This window comes from Electrona antarctica (assembly GCF_951216825.1).
Source record: "Electrona antarctica genome assembly, chromosome: 14".
Classification (NCBI taxonomy): domain Eukaryota; kingdom Metazoa; phylum Chordata; class Actinopteri; order Myctophiformes; family Myctophidae; genus Electrona; species Electrona antarctica.
Genome location: NC_136795.1, coordinates 15,973,013 through 15,992,741, shown reverse-complemented (window position 1 = coordinate 15,992,741; position 19,729 = coordinate 15,973,013). Strand labels below are relative to the sequence as shown.

Sequence of the window (19,729 nt, the reverse complement as noted above, 5' to 3'; positions counted from 1 at the left end):
TATGTCAGACAAAATGAGCCAGGGTTGGCCATAAGAATTGGAGGTCTTGTGAAGTTGTATGAAGAACGTTCAGAGACTTAGATTATTGAATACTACTAGCATGCTGATGAACAGCATTATCAAGCTCAAATGAATAAACAAAACAACGAGAGTATATCTACTGTATATAATTCTGCTTATTAGATTTTGATGACTGAGTTAAATGACTGTTCTCAATAAGTGCTTAAAGGGGAAAACCACCCATTTTCAACATTTTACTATGTCATTAATATACCTTAGAGCTGTTGTGTGGAAATAATAAAAAAAAGTCCCCCCATTTTGTGTTTCCTAGAACTGTAAAAATTATTAACATGGTGAAACACATCTTGATGACATCATCAAGAATGGGGGAACTTTTTTTAACAGCTCTAAGGTATATTATTGACATAGTAAAATGTTGAAAATGAGTGGAATGCCCCTTTAATGCTCCGTCGGACCATAGTAGGCTATGCCTCCCCACTGCTGGCTCCACTCTCCAAAGTCTCCATCCAGTGGGATGAGGTGGAGATGAGGGACACTTGCAAGTTCCTGGGTGTACAAATGAACAACTGGACTCAGCACTACAGGAAGCTAGTTTTTTATTCCTAGGATAGTTCAGGTTTAGGAGCGCTCGTTTTACCGCTCCGCCACATATTTTACTACCGCGGATTTTTTAATAGTTTTTGGATTAAGGTTGGTGAGGGGTACGTTAATAGTTTTTGGATTAAGGTTGGTGAGGGATGCGTTGCTCCCCTGCTTGCGGTTATGTTTAGGTTAGAGTTAGAGATAGGGTTAGTACTAGTCATAGAATACTAGTAGGCATAAACACTTGTGTGCGGTCCAAAACACAGACCCAGCGCTTCCTACTCCACTGACAACCAATCACAGCGCTCCAAATTCCCTCCCATCATAGGAATAAAAAACTCGCCTACAGGAAGGGACAGAGCATTGTTCTTCCTGATGGGGCTCTTCTACTGCAGATGTTTCGTCAATCTAGTCACTAGTAGTCAGTATGGGTGTGCGCACCTGCGCATGCATAAAGTGAATGGCAGCAGATCGAGTGGCAAAGAAAGTGAGTGGCAAAGTAAATTTAATGTTGTTTAAAGTCGTGTAATGCAATCAAATACACCTTTTTCTGTTTGGATGTATGGGCTGTCAAAGACAGAAATTTAGTTTTTTGCCACTCAGTACTGTAGGCGTTCACTGAGCCTATGGACCAGAGTCATCATCATAGCATAACTTGTCGATGGATGATAAGAGGTGTGATTTTTATTTTGTATATGTCAAACAGTGAACTGGCATGACAATATAAATAATCAAAGAAGAGAACAACAAAATGATGAGCATAATAGCCTATATAAATCATGCTTGCGATCGGTCATCATTACTTGCGCGCGGAACTAAAAGGGACAGGTTCGCGTTTTTATACGTTACATTTTTTGACGGACCAGTGCGTTTGGACAAGTTCCGACTTGTCCGTCCGTTATCAGGTTAGTGTTAGTGACCATAATAATTACTTCAGTGAGTGAGCTTATTGAGAGTTTTTGTCAGATTTGTGATAGCGTTCGTGTTATTGTCTGCGCGTTTTGTGTTGCTGTGGTATCTGAATGTATTTTTGAGGATTGATTGTCGCATTTCTCTGCTGCCTGCAAGGTCATGTACTTTAAATTGGCCTGTGATGCTGGATGCATTATTATTACTGTAAAGTGTACACTTTGTAAATATAACTCTCTCTATGGTCAAGCATTGATACAACATGTGACTGCCATTAAACTCCCATAGGGGAGCCTTTTGTCAATAACAAAATATATCAGTAAAACTTGGACCCAAAGCTGTTCCCCAGCAAAGATTAAGGGAATCCTATTTTGTTTGTTTTGTTTTCCCCAAATTAAAGACAATTCACTGACAAATGCATGTCAAAATGTAGTTCTAGGAACAAAGTAATCAATGGGAATTGGGTATGCTACAGTTATGTCATTGTGATCAGAAAATATGTAGTACTGTTGTTCCACAATATCAGTGTGAATTGTAAATGTATGGGCAGGATGCCTGCATGGCTCAGCCAGTTAGTATGGCAAAAATAAAATGTTTTATGGGCCAACATAGTTTCCCCAATAATACACAAATCCGTCACTTTTGATCACAGATGTAATTTATTTATAAATGTAATTATTCATTTTAGGAATGGAAGATGGCAACTCGGATGAACTTATTTCAGAGTTCAAGGATCGGGATCTTGGAGTTTGGGGTCTTGCCCAGATATCTGCTGCCACTGGGCTCGGTATCTATGCTGTATGGGCGGGAATCCTCCAACCAGGTTTCCGGAGGGTTCCCCTGAGGCTACAGGTACGCTATGGAATAAAGTGATTCTCAATGTGGGGTCTCAAAGTGTCCTCAGCAAAATAAGTTCTTATACTGTAGCATCAAAATCATGTTAAACACTTTAAACATTTTTAAAACATTTGATTTGTTGGGGGGAAACACTGTCTATGTTGCCAAATTAAAATGCCATTCCAGGTCCCATATATTCCTGCCAGCAAGGCCCAAGTGCAGAATGTAATGACACTGCTGAGAGGCCGACAGGGAACACTTGTGGATTTGGGCTCAGGTGATGGCCGCATCGTAAGTATTAACTGGATGTTGTTGTTTTTTTCACATCGTGATTCTTGTAGCACTCGATGTTTCCCTGGAAGGATAATTATGACCATCAAAGTGGTTGGAGGTTAGCTCAGTGATGCAATGAAACAGAAGAACACAATTGGGGCTGAAAATGTGGTATTAAAGGCAAAGCTACACTATGTAACGTTCTTTGTGATTAAAATGTCATCTGTATGGTAGAGTATGTTAATACAATAACTAACAACTGCGTGGCTGTATTGGATCTTTGTGCTCTTCTATTTAGAAATGTACTAGTGGTCTGGTAGTACCACTACTCGTTGACAAGTGGTGTTGCCCAAAAAGCTCAAAAGTCAATATAAACTCTGAGCAATATATATATTGATCCATGCCGGAACAAAATTGATTGATTGCTCATTGAAATAAACATGGTCTGTAAATGCACACGGCCCATCAATCTAACCACTTGACACGGCAGCCATACAGTAGTCAGATGGGTGGGCCGCAAACACTTGAGATTTTCAAGTGGGCGTAGGAAGCGTATGTTCTTTAAGTCGAAAAAAGAAAAGCGAATTGTCGGTGTTTCCATTAAACTGATAAAATGCGCATATGAAATAAGTTCATTAAATATGCAGTAGTTGGCACTGTTTTGCCAGTAAAGTGAGGCTCATGTAAAGTAGTCCTAATCCATGTTCACACTATTGATTTAGGGATTTGATGCGCTTGTGCGTGCTCTCAGTTTAGCGGACGGGACCCCATATACTGCGCTGTAATCTGATCCCTGGTCAGCGGCTGACCAACCGTCAGCAAGTCTACAGCAAGCCAGCGGGCATCTGCTGCTTTCACAGTATTGACGACACCTATACAGTCAAAGAACGTACAAAGAACGATGTGTTGTGTAATGCTTGTCTTAATATATTCGGGGCACATGTAGCTTATATGTCGCGGGACTCGATTGGAGCATACTGGTCGTTTATACTGTAAATTGATTGATTGCAGCTGCAAACAGTTGTAAATAACTTAGCCTACACGTTTAGGTTGCTTATCTTATGCAATGAATATATAAGAATAGATGAAGCATATGCATGGATCGAAATCGAATAGCCTGCAGGGACCCAGGCAGCTAGGTTATATAAAAGTGTAGTCTACTACACCACGGCCCTCATTTATCAATCGAGTGGAAATTCTGCCCCAAATTCGAGTGTAGGATTCGTAGTACACCCACGTCGGGTCGGCATTTACAAAGTGATCGCAGACAGCTGTTCCTTCCTAATTTCATTCCTAGCAGTGATAAATGTGACGGCTGAAATCAATCTGGCACGCCCTATAAAATCTAGCCGCGCCCTCGGTTTTGCGACATGAACAACTGCAATACGACCTGGAAACCATGGTTACAGGGGAAAAAAAGTTTCTGCTGCCCCCTCCCATACACACACACACACACAGACGCACGCACGCACACGCAACTTGTTGTATCTTAAATAAATAAACCTGCATGAATTAAATAAAGCTGTAGGACTACCCTGTCTGTTTCTCCTCTCGCTTCGCTTCCCTTTCTGCCCGCCTCACCCCCCCCCCCCCCGCACGCACGCACGCACATATCGCAATTTGCAAGCAACTGTCACTGTGTTGTTAGTTGTATATTACATTATTAAAGTCTTTATTCATTTAATATACAACAAGATATATTAGTGAACGAAAACCTGAACCTGTGAACCATGAATTATATAACAAATAGGCGCGCACACATGCTGCTGTTTTGCAAGGTGCATCTCCTGTCCTGTCTGTCTCTCTCTATCACTGTGGTCCGTCCGTGACACCGTGACCAATTGACCATGCACGTTCGACAATTTAAATTGCCTCGCTGTCAACTGTCAATTATATGAATATTGCAGCAAAAACCGTAGCCTCATGTGGCACTGGACACAGTGGACAGTGGTGGTGGTATGGTGGGCTGCAGGCTGGCTTAGCCTATACTATCTCCGATGCGTTCCCACTTGCGCTGGCACGGCACATTTGGCATTCGAGCGACGCGTCGGGTTTATTAAACGAGGAGGAGATTGCACATAGGCTACTGTAACTCCAGAAAGACATCGGCCTGCTGTAGATTCGGCTACAGTAGGCTACCCAAGTTGGGACTCTCCGCAGCTGCAGCGCTGCACTATACTCTTCAACGTCCCGTCATGGAAATATTTCAGCACAGACAGCCCAAATCCTCGCATGTATGCGCTCATCATGCAAAACACTGTTTAAATGGCTTACGCATCTAACTTGCAACATTGTTTTTAAATGCGCGATTTTAATTGCTTGCTTGTAAAGTTGGAAATCTACTAATTTCATATGACACAAAGACACATCGTTGATGTATTCCTTTACTTTTTTTTTCTTTTTTACATTTAGCCCATATACATACAGTTTTATATAAACATTTTAGGAGTGAATACATATGTTTCGATGCCTGTGACAGCCTCTCAGCTGGTCAAACAATGCTGCTCCGATGTTCTACGACAGAAAAACAGGTGAGGACAAAGCGTACGACAGCTCCCGACCAGACGTGGTTTTTGTCTTGGCTCAAGTTAAAAATCAAACGTTGGCGCAAATGGTAAATGCCGAAAATTGCGGTAATTTCGGCGTACACCCATATTTTGGCGTACGCACGGTTGATAAATGAGGGCCCGTGTGTGTGTGTGTGTGTGTGTGTGTGTGTGTGTGTGTGTGTGTGTGTGTGTGTGTGTGTGTGTGTGTGTGTGTGTGTGTGTGTGTGTGTGTGTGTGTGTGTGTGTGTGTGTGTGTGTGTGTGTGTGTGTGTGTGTGTGTGTGTGTGTGTGTGTGTGTGTGTGTGTGTCTTGCATCCATACAGTAGGCCTAGCGATCCAGATATCAAAATGATCGGAGCGCCCCGATCAACTCGGGAGGATTCAGACTTCATATGGGGTCGGGTTGGGGATCTTTGAACACACTACACAATTATTAATCGGACGGATCGGGTAGTAGTAAATTGGGACCTTATATGTATCCACAACATCACTCCCTCTCCCTCTAGCCACCCTCCCATGCACCGTTCACTCCACTGCCTCCCCATCGGTTTTTATTTTATTTTCCAACTGTTCAAAAGCGATATAATGCGAGTTCAATGCTTTCTAATTAGAAATATTTTCCGCAAGTGTTTCCATAACCCATTTGCGCATTTCACTTTTTCGATATAGCCCCAAAAGCCGCCACTGTTATGGCAATCTGTGGGACACATGCTCAGGAAGACATAATAATGAGGCAACACAAGGATTCATAGTTTGGAAGTATTAGGATTTTACTCGAGTAAGGAGTCAGGAACTTACATGACCAATTCAATGCATCGGAAGACCCCAGTCTGACTCCCTGAGTAAACATAAGGCCACAGCCTTTATAGTCTCCACTCCCACAAGAGACATCCCCCAACATAGCCCAAAGGAATTTGGGCAGTAACAAAGTAACCAAAACAGCACCACAGGGGTGTCACAGATAAGATAACATCAGAGTGCAATAAAGGGGTATTATTATATGTTTGCAGTCTAAATTTCTATGACATTACCCCACTTTTAAACATTTAAAAACCCCTAAACACCACTTATCAGTACATCGCAGATGTAGGCAAAAAACCTGGAACCCAATGGGTTAGACAAACAGGGAAAATTCCTACATGGCCCTCATCATAGAGCGACCGCACACAAGGCCTACGATACACAGTGGTACAATAGTTTCAAACAAAACAAACAAAACAAGGCAAAGCCAAATTAAACATACAGCAAAACGTCGTAGCCCTCAGACCAAAAAACATCTCCCCTCAGACCAAAAAACATCTCAGCACCAGAAAATGTCCGTTCAGAACTGTCCACTTTGCACACATCACAGACAGTGTACTGCAGGTGCCATGTGGTCCACACCGCACAGAGCAATCCAAACCGGAAGTAGCTCTTTCACAGAGCTCAAAGCACCAATGTGCATTACATCCACAAGCCCCAGACATGTCGTGAGCTTGCAGATCGGCCATTTGACAGAACTGCACACGTCACAGCCTTCCAAAAGACCAGAAATTGTCACCGCACAGGTGATGCAACATCATTCAGAAACGGCTCCCGAGCACATGATCGCAGGATTCAGAGTCCAGAGTGCTAACAGCACTTGATCCCCCATAGGGACATCAGCGTGGACACGTCGCGGACAGCAGACTAACCACTCATTTCTGAAAGAGAAAGAAAACCAATGCGAGTAATATGTCATTAACCACACCTAACCGGAGCCGGGCATTCATTCGAGATGGCCCCTGACCTTATATAAATCACGGGTCCTGCTCCGTGGGCATGCCTGCATATAAGCCCTCAGCCTGCAGGAGCAGTCACAGCAAACCCCTGGTCTATTCCGTCAATTATTTTATGGGTAGGTGAAGTTGGGTCTGGAACCTAACCTGCATTAATCAATCGTACTTATCTTCTGTCCACAACAATCAGCTGGCACATTATTACCTTGTGTTATCTCAACATGGATAGGCATAATAAGCTTCGGCTTGATCATGTAACACAACTGTCTTCTAAACACGGAAATGTAAGTACCAAAATGAACTATTCATTCATAAACCAGTCTATACATACTATCATTCATTCAACCCGACTCCGCATCTAAGTGGACCTTAGTTAGTTGACTTAGTTGACAATTTCTCATTAATACATATTCCATATCATCCCCAAACGATACTTAGCCATGTCATCAGATCCACTTCATCATTCGTCATGTTATTCCAACACGACTCTTCTCATTATTATGGAGCTGAAAGAAAAAAAACTACAACACCATTGAAAAACCCTACTCTACCTGGATCACATTTCCTTCGCTATGTCATCTCCAGCTCAGATACAGTCACATTACTACTAATTTCAATGTTGATGGTGGACTCAATACTACGTAGCTACAGCAGCAATAAACATGTATTATCGAATTTTATTTACTGCTAGTCCACCACTTCTCAATGCCCTTTCTGACTCAACCAGGCTATGCTCAGCTCCACCGTACAACTCTAACTCTCAGTAAGCATATGTGTGTTTGTGCAACTATCTATTGCGTAGATATCTTATCTCTGAACACATTCTTATATGTCTCTTTAGTATGGCATCATCAAACAATACCGTTGTTCAGAACTAATCGCATAACTGCAACAGAACATGATTTAGAACATCCTCCTATGCTCAATTATTCCACCAGGAAACATCAAGTTGTTGCATAACTTACCCACGTAATACTCACAGATTTTGATACTTTTTCCTGCAAATACAGCAAGATAATATTCGGCGCACATGCACACATGCACAATTTCAATTTCCGTCAGAGATTAGTCAATTTCGTTAGTAACACCATGCCACAAACATATGAGAGAAATCAATCTCATGTCACATCCATCTGGATCGCCTCCACATGAACCTAAGAAAACTTGGATCAGAATATTCATACAGGAAACATAACAATCTTAGTACACTCTTACATACTTTTGTTTGTTTCAAGGCGTCCCTCGAAAACAAACCCTTCTTTGTCCTGATTTAAATACACCATATAGCACTCCTATTTCTGTATTTGTAGATAATTGAACAATGTGTGATGACTTATCAATATGATACTCCACCTTGGGGTGTCCAAAAAATAGATCACAATATGACCTATTTTGTCAATGGGTTCTTCTCTTCCTGCTCAAATCCTTATTCAGCTCATACCTGCTCCTACTACTGTAGCCCTATTTATTAATGTATCACCCTACTGATATGTTCGCACTATTGGTGAGATGCGAAAATACTTTCCGCTGTACTTTGCTTGTACTGTACACTGACAATCCGTTGAATCTCATCTCATCTCATCTGTGACACACATTCAATTTATCAATTCAAATTTACCGGTCTTGAAGACAAGAGTATAGCACAATGTAGCGTCAACCAAACTGTCATGCATCATTACAAATACTGCTCAAATCAATTGTTATTTAACAAAACTATGCCTGCAATATACTGAACTTGCAAGTCTTGCATCCTAATTTAATTCTCTAACCAACATAACGTAGAGATTGACTGATTTTACACCGTTTCAACTTCTAAGATTTTACCTTGATCATGACCTTCATGACTACAGGACATTCTTTAAGAATTATTCTATCTTAACTGTCCTTCTTATTTGAGTGAGCGTAATTACTGCACACACATGCTGAAGTGATTCAATGATCTATCTCACTTATCTAGTACTATAGGCCTACTATTGAACTCCACCAATGTATTAGTATTGTAGTATCTGACCCGAGCAGCTGATCATAGTATAGTCATAAACATTCAAATAGCACTAGGCCAGCAAATAGTATCACCCATACGATTCACATACAGGGGGTAATTATCTCAAAATTAGCCTGGCTAATAAGCCAGACTAATATCACACAACACTGTCGCGGTATATCAGTCTGGGCTGGCTCCACTTGGATTTCATTTCCCGGGGAACATTTTCTCTTTGACGCAATTGGTCAGAGCTACTGTCAGTCAAAAGTCTCAAGCATTGAACGTCACTGTACCAAAGCCCGCCTATATTGCATACCGTGTCCCGATTGGTCCGACCTGTTCTCTGCTGTAGGAAAGAGGCGTGCTACTGAGCCTCGCCAGACCGTAATCCGCTGGTAGGCAACTTTTTTCCCCAACGGCTGATTCGGTCTGGTTTATTAACCAGGCTATCTCAAAATAGCATCACCCTCCCCAGGCTAATCAAAACACAGCTGGCCTACCATCATAGAGATAACACAGCTGCCCTGGGACTTCTTGGAAGGTTCAACCAGGTCAACCCAAATTCCTTGACAATAGGCTACTCCTAAAGCTTGATCACAATCTGATCATGTAAACAGGTTACATCAGTACAGTATGTCTTAAATTTAACTCATACAGCCAATGCATCAATAACAGCCATGTAATCAATAGACCTTTTTGCTAAAACCACTCATAACTTCGGCACCACTAATTGAACTAAATTAACTTGTACTTTCACTATACCTTGGTCTGAATTTTAGCCGAATGAAGCCTCTTGGCAGCACTTAAACGTCTATTCCCAGAAGGGGGTTTTATTGACCATGTCACAGGAACTTAGATAAGTGCCCTGAAACAGCTGGAAATCCCTTTGTTTACTGATAAGATAATTTTACGTCCTGCATGGGACACAAAAAGTCAAACTCTGTTTTTAAGAGTTTGTCAGTTGTCAGTGAGATCACAGTATTTATCACTACTATATTTTAGTAAATACAACCTATTTTTGTTTTATAGCAGCCATAAGTGGAACAAATGCAACTCTGTAGCTACTCACTATCATTCGATCCCAATGTACACCTGTCAGCTTCACCTCACCCCTCCACCATACTGCAGAGAGAAACACAATCAGCCACAAAAATAGCACAGCTTTTTTCGCATTCAGTTGTCACCAACGCGTACTCCTTCATGTCGGGATTCCGATTCAAGAATCTTTGTTTCCTTCAGATTCCGATCGTATCATTGTCCAGTGATCCCCCATCACTGTTTGCAATGTCAGTGCATCAATGTCCAATGCTAGTGACCAATGTCCAATGTTCAGTTCGTTCTCTTCTCAACCCTGACACAGAGTTGCCCCCTCATACTGGAAAAAACAAAACCAGTAGTTTGGACCCGTCCATGTGGTATCCTCTTTCCAACAGAACAGGATGAGGTGTTGTCGACAGCCGTACATTTATTTTTGCATAATATTGCAATCCACTGTACACTAAAGTTTGCAATTATAGCTGCTATATTCTTCTATTCCATATTATTTTATGCCTTATTTGGACTTTCAAAATTACAAATCTGTATATACTTTAAGTCATAGGCCTAAAATTACAAATCTGTATATTACACTTTAAGACATACTGTAGATTACAACCCAAACACAAACCGGGTTCTCAGATCCTCGCAAAAGATGTCACCAAATCGAACATCGTCACACTATTCCTATTTGCCAAACAGTGACTGCTTGTTAGCCTGTGTTAGGCCTAAAGAAGGTTCTTAAAGGCTCACATGTTATCCTCGATAAATGCAATCACTTGTATCAGGCAGATATCTTTTTTGTGCACTTGTCATGCACTTTAAGACATACAGTACAGTACATGATCAGGTCTCTGGCTCAGATACCACAAAACTAACCTTTGCCTTCTAGGTGTTGGCCGTGGGCTTAGCCAAGTCAATCTCCTTCAATAAACCACAGGGGTGCAAACTCAACAAATGGTTGCTTGGAGCTGATAATCTGTAGACCTTTACAAATGACAGTTACAAAACGTAACTATCTTGGGAAGTAACCCTTTACATTCTCATTAGGGAACACATACTTACAGATGTTCCCTTATTAAAAACCAAATACCTAATTTACAATTTACTAATGGCTTGGTCAATCTTAATTCAGAGCGATTTACAACATGAATATCCAGGGGCATACTTATACATCAAGCTGCGTATATTACAGAAAACAGGCGATAGCCTCCTATACTGTATGGTGCATGGCTTAGCAAGGCTCACTTCTCTAGGAACTAAAGAGCCACTTAATTTTAAACACTTAAACTAACTTTTAATATCAATCAGGGCATGGCCTGCCTGGGGAATTTAGATTAAATTCTTTCTACATTTTAAATTTCACGACAACTCCCCTTGAAGGGAACCGTACAGCCCTCAGGGGCTAGCTACCATGCCATGTTAAGGATAAATAAGTCTATATTAGACAGTCACTTGATCAAAATGAAGTGATAACTAGTAAACCAGTCATCGATGCTACTCTTTCATCAAGGCTACTATTAGCCCCACACTCAGAATAACTGAGTGAGGTAATAGACTAAAACTATTTTGACTACCATTTTCACCTTGACTACTCTAGCCCACATTTCGACACAGAAACTGTACATAATGCACCTAAATATCTTCTCCAGGCCCTAAAAATGTTCTTCACAAGTTTGAGCATTTTCACTCATACACATGTGTACACTCACGCTTTCAAACAGTATACATTGAGACATATGTACTCCATACACATACTGTATTCACTTCCTTATTTTTATCCCTATTTGGAACTATTTCCATTTTCTCGTCTCGAGAATCATATGACATCATATGATTTAAAACGTATTACTTTACCTTAATATATCTCTATATCAATTCTCATCTTCATTTTCATTCTAGGCTGTTAACTATTTAACATCCCTTTTTCACAATTTCCTCTCACACTTCTTTTCTGTCTCACACTGTCTGCCTCTCTCTCACACACTCACATACAGGCAGAACACTCCATTCTACACTCAATCAGTTTTCGTGACAGACCATTCACATTCATTTTCAAATGATATATCCATACATAGCGCTTCACAATTGTTTTATGCTTCTGTTAGCAAAGGTACCCTAGTATAAGGCGAGGATCAACCCCCCTTCTCAGTAGCTACGAAGTTTAGGCAAGACAACTTGTCCCCCTTTTTGGCCATACATTTAACACTCTGGACATACACTTAGGACAATACACACACACACACACACACACACACACACACTCTGGCTAGCCAATTTTTTGTTGCTTCATAAAACAACAAGGATACCCTAAGGCAGGATCTCTCCCCCTCTTTAGACAGCAGGCAACGTAATGAGTGATTTATTGAATAGACTATTCTTTTTTTCCCAACGTACACTGGTACCATTTGTCAGACCTCCTTGTCTAACCATCTTGAGTCATTCAACCAACCAAACACTGTTCCTCCGTCTCTCATGGCATGCACATGAAAGGCAAAACTTCCGTTTCCCTCTTTTAAATAGGCCATCAAAAAATGCCTATCGTGATCACAACCAAATTTCATCACTAATACCTTAAAACCCCGAATAAAAGCAATACCTCATTTTCTGAACATCCAAACAGACACCCATATACTCACTTGCGCCCGTCGTCGGCCCAGCCCGAAAGAATGAACTTACTCACCAAGCCGACGACCGCCAAGTCCAGCATTTAGCACACCATCTCGGTAGGAAACCTCCAAAATGTTATGGCAATCTGTGGGACACATGCTCAGGAAGACATAATAATGAGGCAACACAAGGATTCATAGTTTGGAAGTATTAGGATTTTACTCGAGTAAGGAGTCAGGAACTTACATGACCAATTCAATGCATCGGAAGACCCCAGTCTGACTCCCTGAGTAAACATAAGGCCACAGCCTTTATAGTCTCCACTCCCACAAGAGACATCCCCCAACATAGCCCAAAGGAATTTGGGCAGTAACAAAGTAACCAAAACAGCACCACAGGGGTGTCACAGATAAGATAACATCAGAGTGCAATAAAGGGGTATTATTATATGTTTGCAGTCTAAATTTCTATGACACCACCTTCTAGCGAAAAAGTGTTTTTGCGAAAAATGCAGACTTATGCGCATTTTGAGGTGTTTCCATCCAGGAGATTTTGCGAAAGAACCTTAATGCGCAAAAAAAAGGCTTTATGGAAACGCACCTACTGTTGCGCAGCCTAACACACCACCAAGTCTCACTGTTGTGCAGCCTAACACACAGACACACACAGAGGCCAGGGAGGAAAGCTTGTACAGTACAGTACACAATAACCTGTTAAAGTAATGGCTGACCATGCTAGTTTGAAATGGTTTATTTGGCAGTTAATAGAGTGCACTGTAGAATGAATGAATGAATCTTTATTTCCGTGTCTTGTCGTTACGACCCATCCCTACGGGATTACTTCCCACACAGAAGCTACACAAAATATTTGGTTAAAACAAAAGCAGAACAGAAATAAAGATAATTATGTTTTCTTTGTCCGTATGTCCCAAGCTTTCTCTATATATTCTGCTAATGCAAATATCTTATGTTCAAAAATCCATCTCGCTCACTGTATGTAAAAAGAATAATAATAATAATCATTTTGTATATTATGGCACCCATCTTGCTTTTTTCTTCTAAATCTCTGTTTTGATCTCAGCTGGGATTATTACAAACCATGTAGGGAATGACAATGTTGGACTTATTTGTGTTAATTTTTATTAAAGGTTCTGGAAGCTCATCGCCAGGGCTTTAGTCCTGCTGTTGGCTATGAGCTCAACCCCTGGCTCTTACGGCTGGCTCGCTTTCATGCATGGAGAGCAGGGTACAGCGGAAAGGTTTCGTACCGACGAGAAGATCTCTGGAAGGTATGAACTATCATTATAATATATCACAGTTTTTACACATAGAATATTTGCTTACCATTGTTTTACCATTTCTGAAGAAATGATATACATTGAAGACCTATTTTATACTTTGACATGTGACAACGTCACATGGCTAAACTCATATCGTGATGCAACACATTGAGGTTATCGATCTGCTTGCTTTTTTACACCTAAAAAGACATGCCTGGTTGAAAATGGTTCAAATAACATGTTTTTGTAAACTGATTTTAATTCTGTAATATTTAGTATTAGGACAAATGACATCTTGTCTTGTATTTTATTACAGGTCAGCTTAAGGGACTGTAAGAACGTTACAGTGTTTTTGGCCCCCAGTGTGGTGAGTAGCATAAAGTATAGAAGCCCATTATGAACTGTGTTTTTACTTACTAGCTCTGGATATGTTTTGGAGGGTGAAAAAGACAACTTGAGTAAAGGGCATCTCATATCTGCGATCTTGGCGTTGTCTTTTATTGCCTTAAGGGAATGAAATTGCAAGCGTTTTGATTGATTGAATACTTTATTAGACAGAAATGTAAACAGCACACCACCGAGTACAGTCAAACACTAATTCTAAAAGGATATTTCGGTAATTTTGGTCTTGTTTCCATTCAGGTCCTGGGTATTCAATTCATAATCATGACATGACCGGTAGAGAGCCATTGAAATAACACATAGTGGGTAAAATGCGTTTGTGTTTGTATTTTAGCTGTCATTACTGCAAGAGAAGTTGCTGACTGAGCTACCTGATGATGCGCAAGTGGTTGCTGGTCGTTTCCCCTTCCCCGATTGGACACCTTGCAGGACTGAGGGCCATGGTGTGGACAGAGCCTGGGTTTATAGCATGCAGACCCTACGACAACACACCAGCAAACAGAACACAGTTTCTTGCACAGATGAGGACAAGTCTATCCCAGCTGGTCAGTAACTTTGGCAAGAAACCTGGACAGTGAAAAGTGTACTAGGCTACTAGCAGTGCTATAATTGGAATGGATATTGATTTCAATATGTCAAACAGTAAATCGACAGCTGGCCAGACTGGAAGCACAAAATGTTAGATAACAGTCAGCAAACGCACCTGCAGGTCTGTCTGTCAATATCATCAAGCTGCCACATGTGGAATGGAATGGACACACTTAAAGGAAGAATAGCGTGTATTTTATTTTACTCCTTTTTTATGTCCACACCTGAGGCATTTACTTGGTGGTTGTGAATAATTTAAGAGCATATGTGGTTTTACGGTCCACAAGATGCCATTCTTGATTTTGTGAGCATGTGTAAGCAGAAGATACAAATACTGTAAATAAAATTACAATTAATCAGATAACCCAAGTTTTGTGGAGGGGGACAGTGAAATTCTATTGTTTCATATTTTTATAGATGTTTTATGGGAGGCGCACTCTTTCTGGCTCACTTTAGTTAAATATCACTTTAGTTAAAATAACGTACCGAGATTTACGATTCCGTCTCCATCGGGACATGACTTGGACGGCTGTCTGTTGAAGCTGACTCCGCAACACTCAGCACGGCGACTCGCTCGGTGGTGCCTCTTGTGGCTCAAGTCACCTTCAGCCTCCTTGGGTGAAAACGAGTGCACCTTTTTCAATCTGACTGGTTTTCTAATCATATATCTATATTTAACTATGTGTGAAGTGAACAAATATAAATGGCTCTCATTTGAGGTTATTAATAATCTTGGCAAATAGCCTTTCCAGTGAAGCACATGGGCTTCTTCATGCCCACGAGCTGTGAAACAGCCTATGAGAACAGAAGTCTTTCAACTGACTCCACATTGCACAGTACCAGCGAGACAGAGTTCCCTAGGTGAGATCCCCATCCCCACACTGCCACATCACTCTTTAAGATTTCATATAGTGCCTTGGTCTTCCTGTCTGTTCAGTAGATGGGCCCTGGGCCGTATGATCAGAACTATGCGTGACACTGCTTTACTACCCCCCCAGCAATGCAATAAAGGAATTATGTTACTCCATCTGCAGAACATTAGTCTTCAAGAATTCTAATTCAAGAAAAAGTATGTGACACTTGTGATGTGAAGCATTTACATTTCCTCTGGTTGCCTCCTTGGCTGCGAGTGCTAAGTATGGAGTGACAGTGAAATGTTTCATTGGTTATTTAATAGACTGATATGTGTTTACTGCTCTTAAACCTCTGAAGTCGGTCTGCCTGGTATTCTTGATATATAGGAAATGTCAGAACAACCTGTGTTCAGAATATGCATTGATATCACATGAATGTACTATAAAGTGATGTGAAGATGACAAAAGGGGGAAAAAAAGGAAATTGAATGTCAATGATCTTTATTGAAATCACACAATGTTTGAGTTTGAAAATTGTTCTTCTAAGTCGTGGCAACCTTTTCTTTTTTAAATGCAGTACAAAGAAGTCCAGGCACTTTCTGTAGCACACGATTAGTCACGTACGGTAATTAGACAAATCAACACCTCCCATGAACTTGCTGTATTCAAACGCAGGTGTTGGGCATGGAATGTGTTTCTTGGTCCAGCCTCCATCCCGAGTTCTCATTCCCCTTTCCACAGTTTGTATGCTGGGCCTGGGGTGGATTGCCGGTTTACCAACTCGCCGCAGCGAAAAGTGAAGAGAAACAAGTTTCAATGTCTTCATCAGTATGACAAACCCACAGATTGTACAGGTTGTAGTTAATTTCCAAAGTGATCAAATTATTTTGTGCAATTAAATGGTCAGCTAAATCACACCCGTGTGAACTGAGTGGTGCAACTCCCCTCTCCCCCTTTGCAGAAAAGTAAGCCTGGGACCGAGGCTACCTCTCCCCCTGCCTCTCTCTCTCTCTCTGTAATTAGCAGGACTATCTCTCTCTCTCTGGCACAACAGCGCCACTTTTGCCCCTACTCTAAACATAGTCACATAGCTTATGACATAGTCACATAGGTTAGGACGGACATTGCTGTTCCTTGGAGTGGTTGCACCACTCAAAAAGCTGAGGCCTATTATATGTGAATACCAATATTCTAGGACAAGTGGGTGAAAAGTGACATCAAAATGTAGAACCTGAACCTGAGTAACATACCTGTAGAGATGGGCCCCTCCTGGATTAGGTAAATTGTCCAAATGGGCAATTTTTGAAGCAACCAAGCCCCAACGTTTGTTAAATTTCAAATAAACTATGGACAGTTCAGAAACCTGCCAGTAGCCTACCAAATGGCAATCGATAAGGATTACAATTTCCAAACTACAGTAAAATGAAACTACAGTCTTTCTCTTGGAAAGTTGCATGCTGAAATATAAGTCACTGTTTAAAGAAAACATATAAAGCATAGCATCTTGTTTGAAATGTCCAAACCGACCAACTGTCCAAATTCCAATGAAGATTAAGTTGAAAATGGGTGAAGTCAAGTGGTCCACTAAGCAAAAAATAACGTAGGCCTACCACAATATGAAGTATGAACACATTCATTCATCACATATGTAACTATTACTAATATCTCACAGAATACGTATTTTTGTTTTATTTAAATATCTCAGTGTAGGCTAGAGACTGTAGAGTACTAGAGTCCAGGGTCCATACCCAACATGGCAAGTGGAAGGAGAGAGTGTACTGTGGGTGCGTCAGATTTCTTTTAATTTGTGTCGTAAAAGAGGAAGTTGTGACGCAAAGTTTATCTTGCAGGCCCCGTCAAGCCAGCAAATATAAGAATTCCTGTTTACTTCCTGGTTGCGAGCTAGCGCAAATAAGGTTTTCAGAATAAGACATCGTAATTAATGTTTTTTAAAGGTCATACATTTATTTTTAAAAAAGCATTTATGCTATGTCTTTTAAATGGCCTATACTAGACTAAAGTACTTACAGCGGTGGCCGAACGGATTGCGGAGCGGTCTTGATACCGGAAGGTCGCCAGTTCGAATCAGCGGTCCGATATGTTAAAATTACCACCGCTGAAGTGCCCTTGAACAAGGCATTGAACCACTACGATGAAATGTTCTATGAGCAGGGCCTGGCTGGAAACAAGTTCTTCAGCTTAGCCCAGATACCCTGGGTAAATATAGTAATCATCTACCGTTTTCAATTTGCTATTGATCCCCATTAAACTGGCATTTTATAGTTAATCTCACCTATTTAACAACTGTATGCCATTAAATAATATAGGCCTACGTTTTTATTTTATTTTATTACATCTTATTTAATTTATCTATATTTAATTTGAACAATTTTAGAAATATTGTCTAAATCATAATTAGCTTTTGTCATAAAGAGAGATTTTAACCTAGTTAAATCTATCTAGTGTGTGTGTGTGTGTGTACCTGTGTACCTGTGTACCTGTGTACCTATTAAATATGTCTGTAATCCACATAACTCGAAACAGGTACAAACGCAAAAATGTGCCATTTCCAGACTATAGTGGATGCTGGACAAAATTGGTTCTATGTTTCAACTTGTAGAGGAGGTCTCTCCGAACGCGTGCGTATGTCAGACCAGTTGATACATAGAGCCGCTTTTTTCCCCCAGCGTCCACTGGAAACGGCACTTTTTTTTTTACCTCTGACCGCACTAGACAGTCCACTTTTTATTTTACACCTCTCCCATAGCAGAGAGTGGGGTGTTGTAGAGGCGGTCTCTCCGGACGCGTGCGTATGTCCGAACAGTTGAAACATATGTAGCATTGCGCGAAAGCAGGGATTGAACCCGCTCCCACTCGCCAGACCAACGTGCAACCTACCGTGCCAATAGGGCTGAGCCCGATTGGCAGGGCTGTTGCGAACTGGGTCTTGGCTGGGGGCTACAATCACCCCCCCAGTCTTTGAAGCGCGTTCTTGCGCTTCTCACTTCACACCGCCGCACATGATGTCCCTCACGCGAGGATATTTACGCTCCATGTCCTGCCAACTACGCCAGATTGTAGCATTACATGGAAGCGAGGATTGAACCCGGGGCTCTCACTCGCCAGACCAACGCGCAACCCACTGTGCCAATAGGGCTGAGCCCGATTGGCAGGGCGTTTGCGGGCTGGGTCTTGGCTGGGGGCTACACATAGAACCGTTTTTTGTCAAGCGTCCACTATAGTTTGAAAATGGCACATTTTTACCTCTGACTGCACTGGATTGCCTGCCACTTTTTGACACCTCTGCTGCTTAGCAGAGAGTGTGGTATTGTAGAGGAAGTCTCTCCGAACGTGTGCGTATGTCAGACCAGTTGAAACGGAACCGATTTTTGTCCAGCGTCCACTATAGTCTGGAAATGGCACATATTTTACCTCTGACCGCACTGGATGGCCCCGCACTTTTTATTTTACACCTCTCCCGCTTAGCGTGCGTATGTCGGCTCTAGACCAGTTGAAAGTGAAACAGAACCATTTTTTGTCCAGCATCCAATTTGTAAATGCCATGCACTTCAGTGAACAGCATTTTAGTTTAGTTAGTTTTAATTCGTTTTACTGTTGTTATTTTAATTTTTTTACAAAGAAACATAATGTGTGTTGTAGACTAAGAGCATCGTTTAAATGCTTAATTTATAGTTTTAATTTGCAAAACAACAGTTTTTCAATGGATTCAGTTTACTCTAGAGCGTGATTTGGAATTGCACCAAAGCTTCAGGATCCCAGAGCCATCTAATAGAAGAGTTGCGATATTGAGGGGGCAGAAAACAGCACGGTCACGTGGTTCATGTACTCGTGCGAGCCCATAGACTCCAATGCATTCTGTAAAGTTTACGCCGTAAACTTCCGGTTGTCCCTATTTGAAGCCTTCAAATAGGGACAAACCAAATAGAAGTCTATGTAGAAGAGCCGCCATTGGACTGGCCCCTTAGAGTATAAGACTGGCCCCATGAAGTGAACGGAGTTTGCGTAACTCTGTCTATACTCTATGGCTC

At 41.3% G+C, this 19,729-nt stretch overlaps 1 protein-coding gene across 2 annotated transcripts; it reads left to right on the top strand.

Annotated features, from left to right (window-relative positions):
* Nucleotides 1–1,000: 1,000 nt before the first annotated feature.
* Nucleotides 1,001–16,723, top strand: antkmt (adenine nucleotide translocase lysine methyltransferase). Of its 2 annotated transcripts, none has more exons than XM_079521339.1 (6): nucleotides 1,001–1,090; nucleotides 2,201–2,364; nucleotides 2,536–2,640; nucleotides 13,705–13,845; nucleotides 14,153–14,203; nucleotides 14,573–16,723. In XM_079521339.1, the coding sequence occupies exons 1-6, from the start codon at nucleotides 1,051–1,053 to the stop codon at nucleotides 14,789–14,791; spliced, it is 720 nt and encodes a 239-aa protein (XP_079377465.1). In that variant the 5' UTR covers nucleotides 1,001–1,050; the 3' UTR covers nucleotides 14,792–16,723. The 2 variants fall into 2 exon arrangements, with proteins under 2 accessions (XP_079377465.1, XP_079377466.1); XM_079521340.1 differs by lacking the exon at nucleotides 1,001–1,090 and adding an exon at nucleotides 1,418–1,508 and having other exon boundaries at nucleotides 14,573–16,720.
* Nucleotides 16,724–19,729: the final 3,006 nt, after the last annotated feature.

Excerpts from the sequence above, each read along its gene's own strand:
- antkmt (XM_079521339.1), top strand. The coding sequence starts at position 1,051 with ATGCATAAAGTGAATGGCAGCAGATCGAGTGGCAAAGAAA. Across the intron at positions 2,641-13,704 it reads GCTCAGGTGATGGCCGCATC|GTTCTGGAAGCTCATCGCCA; the intron begins GTAAGTATTAAC and ends TTTTTATTAAAG. Across the intron at positions 13,846-14,152 it reads GACGAGAAGATCTCTGGAAG|GTCAGCTTAAGGGACTGTAA; the intron begins GTATGAACTATC and ends ATTTTATTACAG.